General features: G+C 46.3%; 1 protein-coding gene across 5 annotated transcripts; it reads right to left on the bottom strand.

Moving 5' to 3' along the window:
• Positions 1-5942: 5942 nt before the first annotated feature.
• trim46b (tripartite motif containing 46b) lies at positions 5943-16750 on the bottom strand. Of its 5 annotated transcripts, XM_062487372.1 has the most exons (13): positions 16681-16703; positions 16364-16456; positions 13706-13967; positions 13169-13319; positions 12280-12478; positions 11899-12045; positions 11400-11495; positions 10797-11050; positions 10146-10267; positions 9041-9379; positions 7636-7865; positions 7334-7401; positions 5943-7214 (listed from the first exon to the last, which is right to left on the bottom strand). In XM_062487372.1, exons 2-13 carry the CDS (start codon positions 16385-16387, stop codon positions 6779-6781), a joined length of 2328 nt encoding a protein of 775 aa, XP_062343356.1. In that variant the 5' UTR covers positions 16388-16456; positions 16681-16703; the 3' UTR covers positions 5943-6778. The 5 variants fall into 5 exon arrangements, with proteins under 5 accessions (XP_062343356.1, XP_062343355.1, XP_062343357.1 ...); XM_062487371.1 differs by having other exon boundaries at positions 16364-16750; XM_062487373.1 differs by having other exon boundaries at positions 16376-16750.
• Between the last annotated feature and the right edge of the window lie 1535 nt (positions 16751-18285).

The following is an 18285-nucleotide window of genomic DNA, read 5'->3' as shown; positions in this document are numbered from 1 at the left end:
AGGAGAGAGAGAGAGAGAGAGAGAGAGAGAGAGAGAGAGAGAGAGAGAGAGAGAGAGAGAGAGAGAGAGAGAGAGGAGAGAGAGAGAGAGAGAGAGAGAGAGAGAGAGAGAGAGAGAGAGAGAAGAGAGAGAGAGAGAGAGAGAGAGAGAGAGAGAGAGAGAGAGGAGAGAGAGAGAGAGAGAGAGAGAGAGAGAGAGAGAGAGAGAGAGAGAGAGAGAGAGAGAGAGAGAGATGAGAGAGAGAGAGAGAGAGAGAGAGAGAGAGAGAGAGGAGAGAGAGAGAGAGAGAGAGAGTGAGAGAGAGAGAGAGAGAGAGAGAGAGAGAGAGAGAGAGAGAGAGAGAGAGAGAGAGAGAGAGAGAGAGAGAGAGAGAGCGCGCGCAGAGTGTGTACAGTAAGAAAATGATCCAGCCAGGGTAACAATAGAGCTTGGGCTGACAAACAGGAACCCTCTGTTTCCTCAGTGGTGGACCTCAGTCAGCAGCTACGCAGCAGTGAGACGTGTGTACCCAGGGTAATAGAGAGGGCACAGCTTGTGCCCTTAGCGTGTATGGCTGTGTCTATGGTACAGTACACCTAGAGACATTTATTTGCTGGGTGAGCGAAAAGCTAAAGCCATTTTCAGGGGGAACGAACTAAAGTCAGAAGCTTTCAGGCAACCAGGACATTTGTTCTTGAACCACCTCCACAACTCATGTTCCGGGGTCAAAGTGTGGCCAAGTGTGACCTGTAGAAACCAGATGACCCTCGTCCTGGTGGTGGTGGCTGTTGCCTGCGTTGGAAAACACACCTGTTTCTGTTACTGCTGTGACGGAAGGACAGAACAGAGGGGGTTGCAGTGACAGAGGAAAAGAGGGATGGGCTTGGCTTGTCCTTCCTGTGCCCTCCTCCCCATACTGTCCCCATGCCCCCATGCATCGCATCACTATGTTGCCTCTGTTTGTCTCAGTGAACTGCTGTTTGCTGACCTTAATAGCTGTCATTACAGATTAATGTCCATGGTGTATCACTTCTTTTCAGTGTGTGTGTGTGTGTGCATGTGTACGAGTGCAAACGTTTGTGTGTGTGGGCACGTTTGCGTGTTTATGTGTGCCAATGTGAGCGTTTGTGAGCACACGTGTGTGTGTTTGTGTGTTTTTGTGTTTGTGTGTGTGTGTGTGTGTGGTTGTGTGTTTGTGTGTGACCTCTCCAAACTCATCCATCAACAACGGCCCCTGTGTTCTGATCAAATCTGCTCCTGTCAGTGGAGCAGCATCCAGGCGTACGGTGGCCTCCTCCCTGGAGCGGGACGCCACGTCCTCTAGTGTCATCGCTATTGACGCATGAGCTAATTGGCACATGCTAAGCTAGCCTGCGGATATGTTAAATTAGTCTGCGTTGCTTCCCTCCAGCCACAACGCTGCACAGGACCAAGGGCCACATTGCTTTCAAAGCTTCAATGTGGGTCATTCGTCTATGCCCGTCACGTGGAGGTCTAGACCAGATCCAAGTCATCTGATTCACTCTTCTAATACTGGGGGTAGCCTGGGGGGGGGGGGGGGGGGGGGGGGGGGTTCGGAATGGGTCTCTTAGGATTTTTTTGTGGTCTGTGTTTACAGTCAGGATTGATGAGAGGTTATTGTTGATGAGGGGATATTAGTTATGGGGATGAACACCCAGCATAGGGACCTGGTAATTGACATCCTCATTCCCGTTGGTCTCTTGTCCTGCTCATTCCCGTTGGTCTCTTGTCCTGATTCCATGACATTGATCACCACGAAGAGATCATTGGATATCGACATCTGTCATTCATATAATAAGGTGATCTCATTATACTAATGGAATTGAGATGTACTTTTAGAAAATATATATGCAATATATGCAATATGCAAATACTAAGTACAACCAAAAACGAAGGGTTAAATGAGTTATTTGCATATTATATTACAGCAAATGTATGTAGCTGTGCTCTTTTACTGCTTCTCATTATGTGGACAATGGCTTGTCTATGCTAATTAGGTTAGAAATACAAGGGTAATGGCCACTTCAAGGTCGCTCCAAGTTAATCTCTAATTCAATCATCTATGACGTGCTTTAGAATATGGATATCAAAATGTCATTGAAGCTGCTAAGGTACATTAAACAAATCATATCAAAGTATGACATGGTTAGTAAGGATGGAAAAAGTACAGACAAAGAATGTATGTTTGATTATATGCACATAAAATTCTTATGAAACATAAATGCACGTTGAACAAAACTGTATAACTTATAAGATGGCCGGTGTGGAATACCTTTCCATAAATGGAATGACTACAGGCTGTCATTGAGGCTATAACGTTCACATTAAAGGTCATGAGTAGTGGATTACAGTGCTCTGTGGCTGAGTAAAGCTGATTGCTGTTGACCCAGACAGACGTGTCTGTCAAGCTCTGTGGATGAAGTTGATTGGACGTGACGTCTGGACTCTCTCGACCTGTCGATTTCTTAACTTGGACATAGGGGATATTGTCCTGTTCCTGCCCCACCCCCCCGTTGACCCCTCAGAAATCTGACCCATGGACTGCAGTCTCCCTCAGGCACCTGTCAACCTCTGACCTCTCCAACCTGGAGAGTTGGACGGGAGGGGGGGACTGGGCAAGTGTTGACATGGTAACAGATAGGTCTAAGAGTTCCAGACTCTTAAGAGACAGTGACTGTTTTTCTCTTTTCCCAGGTCAACTGTTTTTAACCTGCCCCACCCCACTTTCCCCTGAGTGTCCCCCCCCCCCCTCTGTCTACCTGAAACTGATGCTATCGCCCATACTCTCGCTGTCATTCTCTCTCTCTCCTTTTATTGTGTTCTCTCTCTCACTGTCTCCCCCTCTCCCACTCCTTTCTTTTTCACTCTCGTCTTGCTCTATCCGTCTCTCTGCGTGTCCCCCTGTAGTTAACACACTGAGGGCTGTGATGTATGCACAGCTGGTTTTGACAGAGTGCTCCGGGAAACATGTGTGGTTTACGAATCTCCTGTTGACATTCTGATCCGCCTTGGCTTTCGCTTTTCAGGGAACAGGAATTTTAACAGCTCCGGGGACGCTCGCGGTTCCAAGTCAGCACGTTTGACCAGCGCGAAAAAACGTTCTAAAAATGAACCGCAGCCCGCCCGGCCTGCAGTATAGATCGCGTTCATGTTGTACAAGCTCAACTGAAAGTGTGTTTCCATCGTCAGACCCACACCCACTCCCCTCAGCATGCGTTACTATTAACACTATATCATTGCTCTCTCTAGTCCCAACACTCGTCCGTGCTGGGCAGGGGAAAGAATAACATCCTACTGGTTTTGAGTTATGTACAAAGCGTAAAGAAAAATGTAAAGTCATACCAACCTCACAGTCACACCCAAGAGCCAAAGGCTACAACATGTGGGTTGATTTCCATTTTGGGAGCAAACTTCAAGCTCGATCTTTGACAGTTTTACCGATTTTTTTCCACACCATGCGATTAAAATTGAAATCTTGATATGAAATCAAACTTTTGCAGTCCCCTGGTCTATTACAGATTGTAAAGTCCCCTATGATTCCTCAGATGACACAATATTCTATGGGGAAAAACAGGTGGGTGGCCGATGCAGCACACTTAGATTAGAGCAGTGTCTTGTGATAGTTATTCTGTCTTCTCATATAATCATATGATGACATTTGTGTGATGGCAATTGAAACAGTCTTGAGACGAGGCAAACGGACATGCCTCTGTATTGTAAATGGTAATAGACTTATCCAGCTCCCCCCCTGCCCCCCCCGTCCCCCCCACCCTGTGCTCCGTACAGCAGGCTACAGGTCACAGCCATATGGAGCGTTTCTAGTATTACTGCCACCCTTCGTTTACTGCAACGAGGAGAGACGTCCTCTTCATGTCTCCCTCAATCCTCTTACCAAACATTTAGCAGATTGATTTTCTCCTCTCCCTGCTGTTTCAATTTAGCTTATCAATTTGGTAAAGGCCCAGGATGCTCAGGCAGCAGTCCGGATAACCATAAAGGTTTAATGCTTTCACCTTCATCCGCAGGCAGCTCTTCGTATGTGAATCACTCCAATTAAAGTTTAGAAGAGATGAGACATAAGTCATATGGTACCATAACAATGGCATTGTTTGTATTGGGAAAATTCAGTATGTCCAATAAGCTGGGGATGTCTGAGGTTTACATATGTGTCATTGTGGAACTGTGAGTGTACTGAGATTGAGATTGGGTTCAGAAACGAGTTTGCATTGAAATCAAATATAAAGGAAAATGTGAATATCACGTATTGCAGCTTGCTCTATATTACAGTTTTGATTTATATATATAATTATGTATTTAGAGAGACCACTTATTGTTGTTTCTGTCTTGTTAGCCACTTGTGTAAACACAAGAAAACGTGGTAGAGTAGTTCCTCAAGGACAAATCCTCCAGCAACTCTAAATCCTCTCAGGCTCTGAGAGAACTCTCTGCACCACACACTGGGTGTGTTCCTACAAGTGGAACAGCTTGTCAATAGTGTATCTGGAAAGGTAAATGAAGTGTATTCAGTCCTTTCTGAACATCTTGTGTTTGTCTAAGGCCTACACTGGCAGGCAGACAGGCAGGCAGGCAGGCTGACAGGCAGACAGACAGACAGACAGATAGACAGACAGACAGGCAGAGGGACAGACAGACGGATAGATATACAGACAGGCAGACAGACAGGCAGAGGGTCAGACAGACAGATAGATATGCAGACAGACAGGCAGAGGGACAGACAGACAGACAGACGGATAGATATACAGACAGGCAGACAGACAGGCAGAGGGACAGACAGACAGATATACAGACAGGCAGACAGACAGGCAGAGGGACAGACAGATAGATATACAGACAGGCAGACAGACAGGAAGAGGGACAGATAGATATACAGACAGACAGACAGACAGACAGACAGGCAGAGGGACAGACAGACAAACGGATATATATACAGACAGGCAGACAGACAGGCAGAGGGACAGACAGTCAGACAGATTCTAAGGCCCAGCAGATGGCACCATCACAGCAGGACTTACAGTGTCTGCCGCGACTGTCATCAGATAAGTTCAAATGACTTATTTTATTTCCCCTGCCAATAGCGATGATGATGAGGAAGATTAAGTATGGGTAATTCCTGCAAGGTATTTAAGAGAAGACCCACGCTGTGTTTAATGCTGAGTGGAAGGATTACGTGGTCCCATACATGTGGTGTTGTGGCTGCATACCTCCACCCAGCCTAAACCCAATCTGTTACAGATTTAGACCAAAAAAAGAGACTAGCAGTAAGAGAGAAAAATGAGAGAGATATGGGGGGAGAGGTGAATAAAACACATTCCACTCCCCATATCATGGGAGATAACAGCGATAAAGCCATATAAGGAGGAATATGTTTTATCTAAAGTCTAAGGACATCACACAGACTTTCCCCTGGGCTTGGGCTGTGGCTTTTTTGTCTTTACCTTTTTTTTGGTCGTTTTATTTTCCCCTCGTTTCTGAGGCAAACCCAGCCACCCTTCTGGGTTCCCCTGAATATGGGGCCAATTAAATACATATGTGGATTTTCATATCCACGCTCGTAAAAACTGTAGCGATTTACATTACATCTACATATGGAATGCTGAACGTACTCACATGTGTGGCGTTAATGTCAATATCAATAGCAGATGCAGATCATACTTTACAAATCATATTTAATTTTCCAGTTTGTCTTCAAAATCTGTGTTTCACTGCTGCCCCCTTGTGGTGACAATGTGCTATGGTCTGACCAAGCCTTGCCACTAGACCAGTGGCAAAACGGGGAGGACATCTTGTCACTTAAAAGAATTTGCCTTTATTTAACTTTCAAGTCATCAATCCTTTTTGTTTTGCAAACATTCTGCCAGCAGGTGAATTCTAGCTAATAATAACAAGCACAGCTCATGAACTAATAAGCAAGACAGCTGAAATGAATTAAAAAATATTCTTTGTGTACGCCAAAACAATCATTAACATCAGCCAACAGGTATAAGTATGATTATCAGTATCATGTGCAGCTCCAGACACATGTGCACTCGCTCTCTCATGTGTACACATGTGCGCCCGCGCTCACACACACCATCAATTCAACCTTGGACAGAGAATAACAGCAATGCATAAACACACTAATACGCAGTGTTATTAGCATGCATTTAGAGGTTCAGCAAGGATTACTAATTCCAATATTGCCTCATATTATGCCTCTGATCTACCTCCAATGCTAATCAGTTACATCCTTGTGTACAATACAATATATAGGTATTGGTTACTTTGGTTGGGATGCTGAGGGGGGTGAAGGTGAGGAAGAGTTCACTAACAGTCCAGACATTTTTCATTTCAAGAGCATCAGTGAACCAGCACAGAGTGGGCAGGGCCTGCTTCATGGGAGTATCAAAGAGCACGGACACTGAACAAGGTCCTGAAGTGCACCTGCTGTTCTACATCTCTCACATAAGGCATATACAGTATACATATCGTATACACTATAAATGTATACAATAAAACGTATTAAATAGAGCAAGCGTCAAAGATATAATAACACATTAACTAGTTATGTGTCATTTGCAAGCCCCTACATTAGCATTTTATTTTTACTGGGCAAAAAGATGTGAACTAAAAATGTAACAAAACTTAATTACATTTGCATATTGGTTGCAATAAAAACTATTTTTCTAATTAAATACAAAACAAAATCTCTGAGGTGTCTAACTTTTCGCTGTAGCTGACTAAATAGTTTGCGATTAATTTGACATTCAATCACCTCAGATTATTTATTCATTTTAGTGACACGGGATTGGATGGTAACCCTCCTGACCGGTGTTGGATCTGCATTCCGATTGGCCACCAGCTCCTGTAACTGCAGAGCCCCTCCACCAATGAAACAGAAAGCTGGACAAACTGGGCCGGAGCAATCCACAGGCCCGTCCCACAGAGGGCGGAGTGAGTGGGCATCGTAGAAAGTGACACGCCCCTTCTCGAAGTCAAGGCACACCCCGAGCCTGGGGGGCAGGGGGTAGGTGAGCCCGCTGGGAGAGGAGGGGCTGTTGCCGTTGGTAACAGGGTCGCGGGTACCGTTGGCATGGTGATGATTAGAGTGCTGGGGCAGGTAAATTTTCCCCATACCCATGGTGAGGAAGGAGAAGGGAGGAGGGGAGTCCAGGGCGTCCTCTGCCCCACTGTCATGGCCGCTGTCTGGGTCATAGCTACGGGGATAGAAGGAACACTATTAAACCTACTCTCTCCTAATGTTTTCTTCTAATATTGTTTCTGCGGGTGTCATGATCATGACTCATGATATGGGATGTTCCTCAGTGGAACTCACCGAGGACTGGCCATGTCTTGGGGAAGGTGGAACCACTCCTGGAGTTTGGCCTCCAGGCCAACCCCCACCTGTACGACACATACAGAGGCCCTTTATCTATAAGGTATGTTACATATGACATACCTTAGGATCCTAACCCCCAATCCTCTTACTCAATATCTGAGAGCACAATATCTGACCTTCCAGGTTAGAACATTTCTCTTCCACTAATTTACATTTGTTTGAATCAAACAGCAGAGAACACAGAAAACAAAACAAAAAAAGACATCCCATAATCGTCCTCTCCCGTTTGTTTTACTTGCCTTGACGAGGTAAGACCCAGGCTCCACTGAGCATGCCCAGTAGTGGCGACCCTGCGTTATGGCCACGTCCCCCACCAGGAGGTCGGCGGTCAGGTGACAGGAAGTGAGGGCGCGGTCAGCGGCCTGGAGCAGGGAGAGTCCGGGGACGCTCCGGGCGCCGCGCTGCTCCTTGCTGACCACCAGCCGGTCGGCATGGAGACCCCAGCGAGAGTCCAGGTAGAAGTTTAGCACTGAGTGAGGCAAGAGGAAGCGTGGAAGAGAGGAGGGAATGGAGGGAGAAGGAAGGAAGGAGGGAGGAGTGTGTTTGCAGGAAAGAAGCGAGAGGGGATTGATAGGATAGACGGAGGTTCCGTTTGGGTGGACGGGTGCAGGAGGAGAGGGAGAACGCAGAGGGAGCAGTGCGTTGGCAGGTAAGAGATGGAGAGAGAGAGGGGGATGGAAGACAGGAGCAGGAGGAGAGAAAGAAGGGCACAGAGGAGGGAAACAGAGGAAGAGTAGTAAGGAAGGGGAGAATAATAAGGACAATAGGAAACAACAAGAGAGAGACAGAGAGAGAGACAGAGAGAGAAAGAGAGAGACAGCGAGAGAGAGAAGAAGAAGAAGAAGAAGAAGAATATCAGAGAGCAGACATGCACAACCTCAGAAGAAAAGGGGAGGAGTTCAGGGAACAAGGACTGCAGGAGCCGAACTTTATCGACATACTGAAAAGCTAACAGACTCAAAGCAGAAGGTGGAACTCGAGGGAGAAACTCAAGAGGAACCATCAAAGAAGGAGTCAGATTGACAGGAAGCTAGTCCACGGGGAGACACGAGGATACACCACTGACCACTCAAGACTCCACTAGACCAATAACCTGGATCTCAACCACAATCCGTTTGTTAAGCCTTGGGTCTTAACAAACAGCAAACCTCATCAGTTCATTGGCAGATCTTGTTATTGGAGAGAGAAAGAGAAAAGGAGGGAGAGGGAGTGAGCGAGGGTGACGGGTTAGGATCCATGGCGATGCATAGCAAAGGAGAGGGAAACAAAGGGTAGAGAGAGATGCAGAGTAACAAAATATATGAATGCACATCCTTACGCAGAGACGGAGTGACGCAAATCGGAGTTGCCGACATATCGAGGGAAAGGAGAGCAAGTGGAAGAGAATCGGTGAAGGGTGGAAGGATGACGGGATGGGAGAGAGGCAGAGAGCTGACATGTAGAAACACGGGAGGTGGTAAGGTCATGAGAATGGGGTGGGAGAAGAAAGAAATGGAAGGAGAGACAGATGGAAACAGGTAGAAAAAAGAGAATGGGTTATTTAGCTGCGCGTTCCGGTGCTTTCACTGAGTTCAGTTACACCAAGCTTTAGCTGTAAGCTTTACCAACCATAACATTGTGTGTGTGTGTGTGTAGCATTCTTACCTGGTGCGGGCGGTGTGTGTAGGTACACCTCCTCGCTGTACTCCCCGAAGCCTGCCTTGTTGCAGCCTCTCACCCTCAGAACATACACGCTGTCCATCTCCAACCTGTCAATCACTGCACTCGTCCCGCCCACTTCCTCCAGGCGCTGCCAGCCCCAGCGGGCGGCGGCCAATCCCCCCCGCACCCCACCCCTGGCCCCGCCCCCCGGCACCACCCCCCGGCGACGGTACTCCACGGAGAAGTGCCAGGCAGGGGCGGACTCCTGGGGCAGCCGCCAGCACAGGAACAGCTGGTCGTAGGCCAGAGTGCGCTGGGTGTCAATCACTGGAGCCAGAGGGGCTGGTGAGAAATGGAGTCACAGGTGTCAGTAAGATGGAAAACACGTCGGCAGGACTAACAACCCTACAGACATGAAATCATGTCTCTAGCTCAGGGTGGAAGAAGAGATCTGTTTGATCGCCTCGGGATTTGCATAGAGAGGCGCATGGCAACTTTAGGGGTGCAGAGGCATGGAGGAGACCTCCTTTGTCTTCCGTAAGCCATGGAAAGGAATCAGAGTCCTTCTGCACCCTGTGGGAAGCGAGCGACACAGACCCACAAGCAAAGCTGCAGGGGCTGCCTTTAGAAAGGTCAGATACATTCACATGTCTATGTGGCGCTCTGGAGGAACACACTATCAGCCAGGCAGAGAGCACCAGCTTCCTCACGCGTCAAGAATTATTTGTTTAAAGGGCCGTCTTGGTATGACTTGATTTTGTTGGCAATCAAGGGGTTTTTCAGTATGAGCTGGTTCTTTGGAATGCACTATTGCTACACTATGACTTGCCTCCATACACCACCTACAGTAACTAAGCAGTAATACAATACTGTTTATAGCTATTTACACTAATCTCCGTAACTCCCCTACTTAATCAATTAGAGACTACCGAAGCAGTAATCGTATTACTACACACCATGCCATTATTCAAAATGACTGTCCTCTGTTTTTCTTTTCCTCCTCTTACTCTTCCCCACTCGAGCCACCACCAGCTCTCCCCCTCTCCTCCTCTTCTCTTCCCTGTCTCTTCTCCTTCCCTCCCCCGCTCCTCCCCTCCTGGTCTCTCACCCTGGGTAAACTGCAGCTCTGTGAGCAGTTTGAGCTCCTTGGAGACGTCCAGCTGGAAGTGTCTGAAGGAGGGATCAGCAACCAGAGAGAAACACTGCATGCCCTCGATGGACTTTGATAACCTGAGGTAAACACAACACGTGCACACACACGTGCACGTGGACACAGTGGACACCCACACACATTGATACATTGGACACACACAGAGACATAACAGAGAAAGCAGTTATTTAAGTATATTTGACACAGAGATTTGTATAAAGTTGCAGCGCAGTAATTGAATTTACATTCAGCACCTAATCAAGGCATAGACATAGCACTGCCATTGTACATACGTCAACATGTACTAATCTACTGTTTCTTCCTCCTTACACACACTAACAGTATTCCACAAAATTCCCGGTCTTCAACAGTCACAATTACATAAATATTTGGTGCCCTCTTGTGGTAAACATGTCGCTATTACAGAAGCAATCATTAACACACTCACAATAGGGGTGAAGACAAACAGAACAAACTGAAAAGAGGCGGATATGGATAGAAGGAGTGGTTAATGGGGGGGAGGGTCAGAAAAAGCAAAGTAGCAATAACAAATTAAACTGCTGTGGGGACAAAGGAGGATTCTGAGAGGTGTGGACAAAGTCGTCAAACCTGTTGTGAGTCTGGCGAGCGGCCTGAACGAAACAGGACGGGTCTGTCTCCTTCAGCAGCTCTTGAGAGAAGGCCATGAGCCCCGCGTGCTCCATCAGGCTCCGCCTCTCATCCACCTGGCCCGCCAACACCTCACCCCTCCTCTGCCGCGCCCCCTCCAGGGCCTGGGCCAATGAGGCGTGGCGTTCCGCCAGTGCAGCCGTCAGGTCCCTGACGCTCTGAGAGAGCTGCTCCCGGGCGGCGACGCTGTTCACCTGGAGACGCAGACATGGGGGTCAGGAAGAGGTCAATGTTTTAATACCAAGACTGCAGGAGCAAATCCACTTTGTTTCCCCTTGAGTTTTTTTTTTTTAAAGAAAAGTACATTGGTATGGATTTAATACAGCTCAATCAATACTCTGTCAGGGGCTTCCACTGCTATGTTGTAAAAAATAAAATACAAATAAAAGAGAGATGGGTGGTGGGAGAAATATTGGAACTTCCAAGCATTTTGGTGTTGCAATGGAATCAATAATGCTGAAGGGGGAGTTAAACCCAATCCTAAACCCTCTCTGCTGTGGTCTCCCTAGCAGAGTGTTTCTCTCTGACTGCAGCGTTGGTCACCTCCATCTGAGTGGTGGCACTCTCCAGCTGGGTGATCTGGGCCAGCACTGTCTCCTGGTTGGCCAGAATGTAGTTCATCTCCTTGGTAATCTTATCCTAAAAATAAAAGATAAACATTAGCAAACAACAACAAATGGAGAACAAGACTTTAATCTGAATGCACATTAGTGAGTTTTAGCCTACATTTGAACCCGACTCCTCACTGGGTCATTTTAACTCCAAGTTAAGTCCTGTCCTGCAGGACTTGTCTGTGACATGCAGAACTACACCATTAAACATGTCAGGATCGCTTCCCTTCCATATCTTCCTGTAAAACTAACATAAATACTGATAACAGAACTAAAATGGCCGATTAGCAGATACTTGCATGTACCCTATGTGTTCAGTTTGAGTTTCCACTGTGATGTATCTGTTATGAGATACAAACCACACAATCCCAATATCGCCTTCCTCCATTCGCTGAACCAGCCAACTAGCCAGAGGTTTCCCTGATGCCCACCTTGAGTGTCTGGTAGGCCTGGGCGACAGGCATGACCTTGTGTCCTGCGTGGGCGCGGCGCAGCTTGCAGAGCGGGCAGAGCAGGCGCTGGCAGGACTTACAGTAGAACTGGAGACGCTCCTGGTCGTGCTCTGGGCAAGTCAGAACCTGAAGGCACCAGAAGAGAGGGATGGAAAAAGGAGAGTTGAGATTACAATGGATGGATAAGAAGGATAGTAAATAGTGTTTGTGACAGTCATTTTTTTTTTTACCTTTTAAAAAGACAAGAAATTCATGGCTTTGTGACACAGCCATTCTACTCCCCCATTTCCCTATTGTACAGGACCTCCTTCCCCGTACCCAACCCCCAACTCCCTGCCAGCCCTTCCCAGCAGGCCTCACCTTGGGCCTGAAGTTGAGAGTGGGCTGGACGTGTTCGTGCTGGGCCCGGGGCGTCCCCCAGGGGTGGTAGAGCTTGAAGCACTCGTTACAGAAGCTGGCCCTGCAGTCAGCACAGCCCTTAGTAGCCTCCAGGGCCTGGGGTGGCTTGCAGAACTGACACATCACTGCTACACTGCCCAGACTGACCGTGTGTCTGTACCTGAGAGAGAGAGAGAGAGAGAGAGAGAGAGAGAGAGAGAGAGAGAGAGAGAGAGAGAGAGAGAGAGAGAGAGAGAGAGAGAGAGAGAGAGAGAGAGAGAGAGAGAGAGAGAGAGAGAGAGAGAGAGAGAGAGAGAGAGAGAGAGAGAGAGAGAGAGAGAGAGAGAGAGAGAGAGAGGAAAGGTAAAGTGATAGAAAACAAAGAAAAAGAGGACATAAGCCAGCCAACCAGGCTGCCAGCATGAAGTGGTTACATGTACACTATCTACAGTGGGAGCAGATGTAGCTGTTCTTGTGTCGAGCGTGGATGCACTGTCTGCTCAGCTGCAGTCAGTGTGCTCTCTCTGCTGAAGCTCAGCTCCGTGCTGAATCATGAGAGTCAGCATTTGGACCGACTCCCTCACCTGCTGCTCAAAAGGCTAACGCTGCTGCTAATTGAAACGTAACTACCCTGTAGCACAGGAGGAAATAGCACAGCATGGCATTAAGCACACACACACACAGAGTTGCAGATGAGATACTGTGTCATATTTGTGTGTTTGTATACACACACCTGCCAGATTGTGTGTGTGTATGTCTCTGTATCTGTGTGTGTGCCTGCTGGAGTGTGTGTATATATCTCTGTGTCTATGTGTGTGTATATGTGTGTGTGTGTGCTTACTGGAGTGTGTGTGTGTGTGTGTGTGTGTACCTCTCCACTATTCTCTCCAGGGTGAGGTTGCGCAGGCAGTCCGTCAGGCCCTTCTCCCCCAGCTCCACGTCTCTCCCACAGGGGATGCAGGGGAACATCATGACCAGGGGAGGGCCCTCCTTACGCCGCCGCCCAGGATACGTCCCGTACCCTGGAAACCAGCAGACACAAACATGGAGGAGCAGGATGAGGGGAGAGAGAGAGAGGAAGAGAGAGTGTGTGTGTTTGTGTGTGTGTGTGTGAGGGAGAGAGAGAGAGAGGGGACAAAGATAATAATATTCACAGCACATCCTCAGACAGGGCAGGGCATATTGATTGTCAATGGACAGTGACAACGAAAAAAGGACTTTGTAAGCAAATTAGATTAGAATAGCACTGTCATACCCGTAACACCCGGTCATTTGATACCTAATATAATATGAAAGTGGCACAAAGACTGTTGCACTTGTGGCCGGTTGGCATAGGTACAGAACACACTCGATAAACTTGACTTTTCGACTTTGATACAAAACGAAAAAAAATTGATACAAAACCCACCAGCTCGCAGCACGCGGTCGATGGGCCTCTGCTCTGCCTTGGGCATGGGCCTGCGTGCCTGGCGAGGGGAGCGGGTGTTGGGCGTGGAGGCGGGTGAGTTGGGCTCTGGAGGCAACTCGGGAGGAGGGTAGCCATTTTGAACCAGGACCTCGGAGGCACACATCAGGCAGACGCTGTGTTGACATGGTAGCACCACGGGCTGCTTCACAATCTCCTTACACACGGGGCAGTGCAGCTCTCTCTCCATACTCTTCACATTCGACTAGAGAAGAGAGGAGAAGAGGGGGGAGGAGATGGGGAAGGGAGAGTTGAGTGAAAGGGTGGTGTGGCATGGCATGGTAGGGCATGGAGGAGAAGAAGAAGAAGAAGAGAGGAGAGAAGAGGAAGACGAGGAGAACGAATCAGGATCCCAAACAGCAGAGCTACAGTTTATCCAAACTGCCGACACATCATCTATCTCCATCTAAGACTTGAAAGAGGGAGTGAGACGCCGTCAGAGAGGTTGAGGGTGTGTGTGTGTGTGTGGGGGGGGGGGGGGGTACAGCGAGAGACCTGGAGGACACGGCATGTGTGCAGAGAAGACAGGGATTTCTCCTGCTACATGTGAACACACAGTGACCGATGACGGGACTTTATAAATAGCAGTCCCTGATGGAGCATCAGGGGCCATCTCGTTAAATATGAATTCGAGACAGACGTTAATTATTTAATTTCTCCACATGCCTGCATGGGCTGTGTGCTCTGTGCCCCGCACCCTCCCTCACATGGGCTGTGGGCTCTGTCCATTCAAGAACATCCACATGCTGACATCAGTATACAGATGGATTTAATGCTAGAACGAGATTTACAAGAGTTTATCTATTTGAATAAAAGGATGAATGGATCGAGAAAACATATACGAACCATATACAGTCCACAAGGACAGACTGACAGGTCACCGCCTGGACCTACTGCCTTGGCAGCTGCCCTTGACAGAGGACTTAGTACGGTAGGCTCTGGTGAACGCACTGAGACCTCAAAGTGTTGCATCTCTCTTGTGCTACAGTCTCCAAAAATAGCTTCCTTTCAAGGGGATTATAGCAGCATGTTAGCCTACGTGTGATAAATGTTGGTCTCCCTGCACTGACTCTACTTTATGCATGAAAATGGATCACAAACTGATGACCAGCTCCCATGCCCACAAGTAGGCACGCAAACACACATGCAGGCAAACACACGTACACACACATCATTCAATCAACCAGATTACACAGAAAAACACTTAAGAAATGTCCTTTCACATGATTGGACTGATATAGGAAGGAGCAACAGAAGATGAGAAACTCCATTGAATGTTAATACAAGCCTACATGAATTGTTTTCGTCAAAATAAGACCTTTCAATTATAATTAGATTAGCAATACGGTATGATTTTCACTTCATACAGCTATTAGGTAGTAACGTACACCACAAGTGCGAACGTGGCACACATTTGAGATAAGCATCGTGTTCCCATACAATACATGCATTTAAGGAAGGCATACAACAGCATAAACATGCTCCTCGCTGAAAAAACATATTTCTGTGTCATTCACCAATGTCAACTCAGGCCTGCCCTATTTTATCTAGCTAAATGAGCATGCAATTGGGAAAAACGAAGAACCGTTTTGCTTCTAATGATTTCCTCTTTTAAATAACATCAGAGTAAACTGCTATTAGACGTGTGTCACCGGCGACGTTGACAGAACACGAGCTGCGACATCCTACCTTCACCTGGAATCTAGGCGCCATGATAGGATGAGCAGAATGGATTCCTCCTCCTTACAATCTGAGCGCTGGGTTGGTTTTACACCCCGGTGGTTTGGGATAGTAAGGAAGTGAGGGTTAGGAAACGAGAAAGACGTTCCCGTCCCATACAGTTTTAAGGGAAACATTTTAAGAACCTTCATGTGGAAGATGCATGTCATTTTATCAATTTGCATCGCTTTTGTAACCAATAAAGGAGATTGAGAAGCGCTCTTTGTTTGCACACACTGTTCTTTAGTATGTTTGTAGACTGTTTAAAACCATTGTCCTGTTTTCATATAAGCCCACTGAAACATATGTCGTGAACGTATTTATATTAGAATTTGTAACGCATTTGTATTCCCCTTTCCATGCAACGCACAATTTCCGCGTGTCTGTATCCCGTGTCCATGGCAACGAGCATCCTTCCAAGTCCCATGAGCTCTGACATATAGTGCAGTGTAAGTGTTCTGCTGCACCGCTTATTTTAGTATCGTGCAGTATGTTAGCACACTATGGGCGTACACCGTAAAACTCCGTATTTTATATCTCCTTTTTTGTCATGTTACCATGTGCTATCTTTTTATTTCTTGTAACATAATACGGTCACAGAGATAGGCTACCAATCCTATATGACGTGTCAATAGCATTGTCTACATAAAGATAAAAGCTTAAATAGAAATATGTTACACACTGGTGGCACCGATGCAAGGCCCATGCAAACCTAGATGCAAAGTAGAATGTACAAGCCATGCATACTACAAGTGGGTCCGACAAGTGGGATGTGGGAGGGGGTTCATGGTAGGTTCGCCTCTCACCAATGTAGGCCTGTGTTAGAACATACAACATGCTCTGAATCTATCGGCTAGGCTACCGTCACAGCACGTTACTCACACTAATACGAACCAGTGCGTCCATCCTTGAGAATTTTCCAGTCCGACTTCGATGAATTACACCGTCAACGATAGAGGTATCCGTGTATGATACCTAACATAATATTTCCAGAAGTGAACCTCTCAATGGTAATATGTTCATCCAAGTATGATGTCAAATGAAAGCATTACGCCTGCCTGTGAGTGTTTGGATCGTTGTAAAACGCACAGACCTATGCCAATCTTTAATAAAATATGAATTGAAAACAGTAAAAACGAGAAATTTTAAGATACTCAAAATAATGCAAAACTATAATCAAAAGGTCTCCGATTCCTGACTGATAATGTTATCCGCTCCTTGTCCTGACATTCCGTCCCCCAATCCTTCAGATATCGAATCACTCTAGACTAAAAATGATGCCTAGCCCTGTACTCAGGTTGTGAGCTGCACGTACATGCCCACTGATGGTGTCACCCACTGAGCATGCGTGATCAATCTTGATGTAAAGAATGGCCTGAAAAACGTAAAAACTGTAATACTTACCATACACACACACACACACATATCTCTGATTCCTGCAGTGTAAATGTCCTGCAGTCCCTGTGTAACTGTATTACATAGCCAAATTAAAATAAGTTATATCTGACAGATATCTTTGTTATTGTATATCAAATACAGATTCATACCAAAGGTATCTTTAAAGTAAGTACCAGGTAAGAAAACATTTAATTCGTTATCATTTAAACTAGAAATAAAGAACAATAAGACTGAAACAAGCATTTCTTTTGTATTGTTATTTATTTTAACATTTTGGCAAATTAAGAATAGTTAAACATTAAAAGGGGGTCTTAACATAACCACTGTCTATAGACACCGTTGACCCTTAAAAACATATTTTCAAAACGTTTTAGTGATTTTCCAGTGCGGCGTGGACACACATAGCCAAGCCGGCAACTAGAGTGAAGTACTCTTGAAAGTCAAGACTCCCGTCAGCGTCCGCGTCCAACATGGCAATCAACTCATCCACTTTGTCTCCCCCTTTCTGTTCAGGAAACAAACAAGGGCCACTAAAAAACGTTAGGTAGTTCTCATACATAAATTGGACAAATATTGTATTTATAACTCCCAAGGCTCATGCATTGCAATATTATTCAGTTATGTAATCACTGTAATTAGATGTTTCTTATTGACGACAAAAAAGTCAACAAAAAAAATCTCTACTTGAATCACCTATTATATTGTCGTGCTTGCCAAATGTAGATTGCTGAAAAACATCTCCTGAAACCACCAAGGACTAAGCTGCGTACCATGGGAGTTTGGGCTTTCTGCTCAGCCGCTCCCAGTCTCTGGAATGCTCTCTCTGATCACCTGAGGACACCACAGACTGTGGATGCTTTTAAACGTGGCCTCAAAACCCACCTTTTTTTACAGAGCCTTTGGTTGATTGACTCTTTTATTCTGTCCTATTTTCTTTTTTGGTCGACATGATTTTTTTCGCCCTTTCTTGTTTTTAACCTGTAGCACTTTAGCTATTTTAGCTAATATAAAGTGAGTTCTAAATATTATTATTATTATTTTATTTGTTATTAAATGTTCTCAAGCTAATAATGTGGTCAGCATTCAGCAGCCTGTTGTCTGAAGCCTTATAATAGCTACTATGCAAATCACTGCCACATTCTTTTGTGCAATTAGTTGTTTCAGTGACTCACCGCCATCAGATGAGGAAGCTCGCTGGCCAGCAGATTCTTTAGCTCAGCCTTGTTGAGAGTCTGTTGACTGCCCTCTCCTGCATACTTTTTAAAAGTCGCAACAAGAGCGATCAATCCCATCTCAAGGGTGCTTGGTTCCATGGTTTGCGATTAGAGCGTGATCCTGAACAGGAAGAAAGAGGGAAGATGATATGTATTACAGCTGGCTAAATGAGACATTTGATAGATACAATA

Source organism: Osmerus eperlanus, chromosome 20 (genome assembly GCF_963692335.1).
Source record: "Osmerus eperlanus chromosome 20, fOsmEpe2.1, whole genome shotgun sequence".
In the NCBI taxonomy this organism is placed as follows: domain Eukaryota; kingdom Metazoa; phylum Chordata; class Actinopteri; order Osmeriformes; family Osmeridae; genus Osmerus; species Osmerus eperlanus.
The sequence above is the reverse complement of the archived record's forward strand: the minus strand, read 5'-3'. Positions and strand labels throughout refer to the sequence as shown.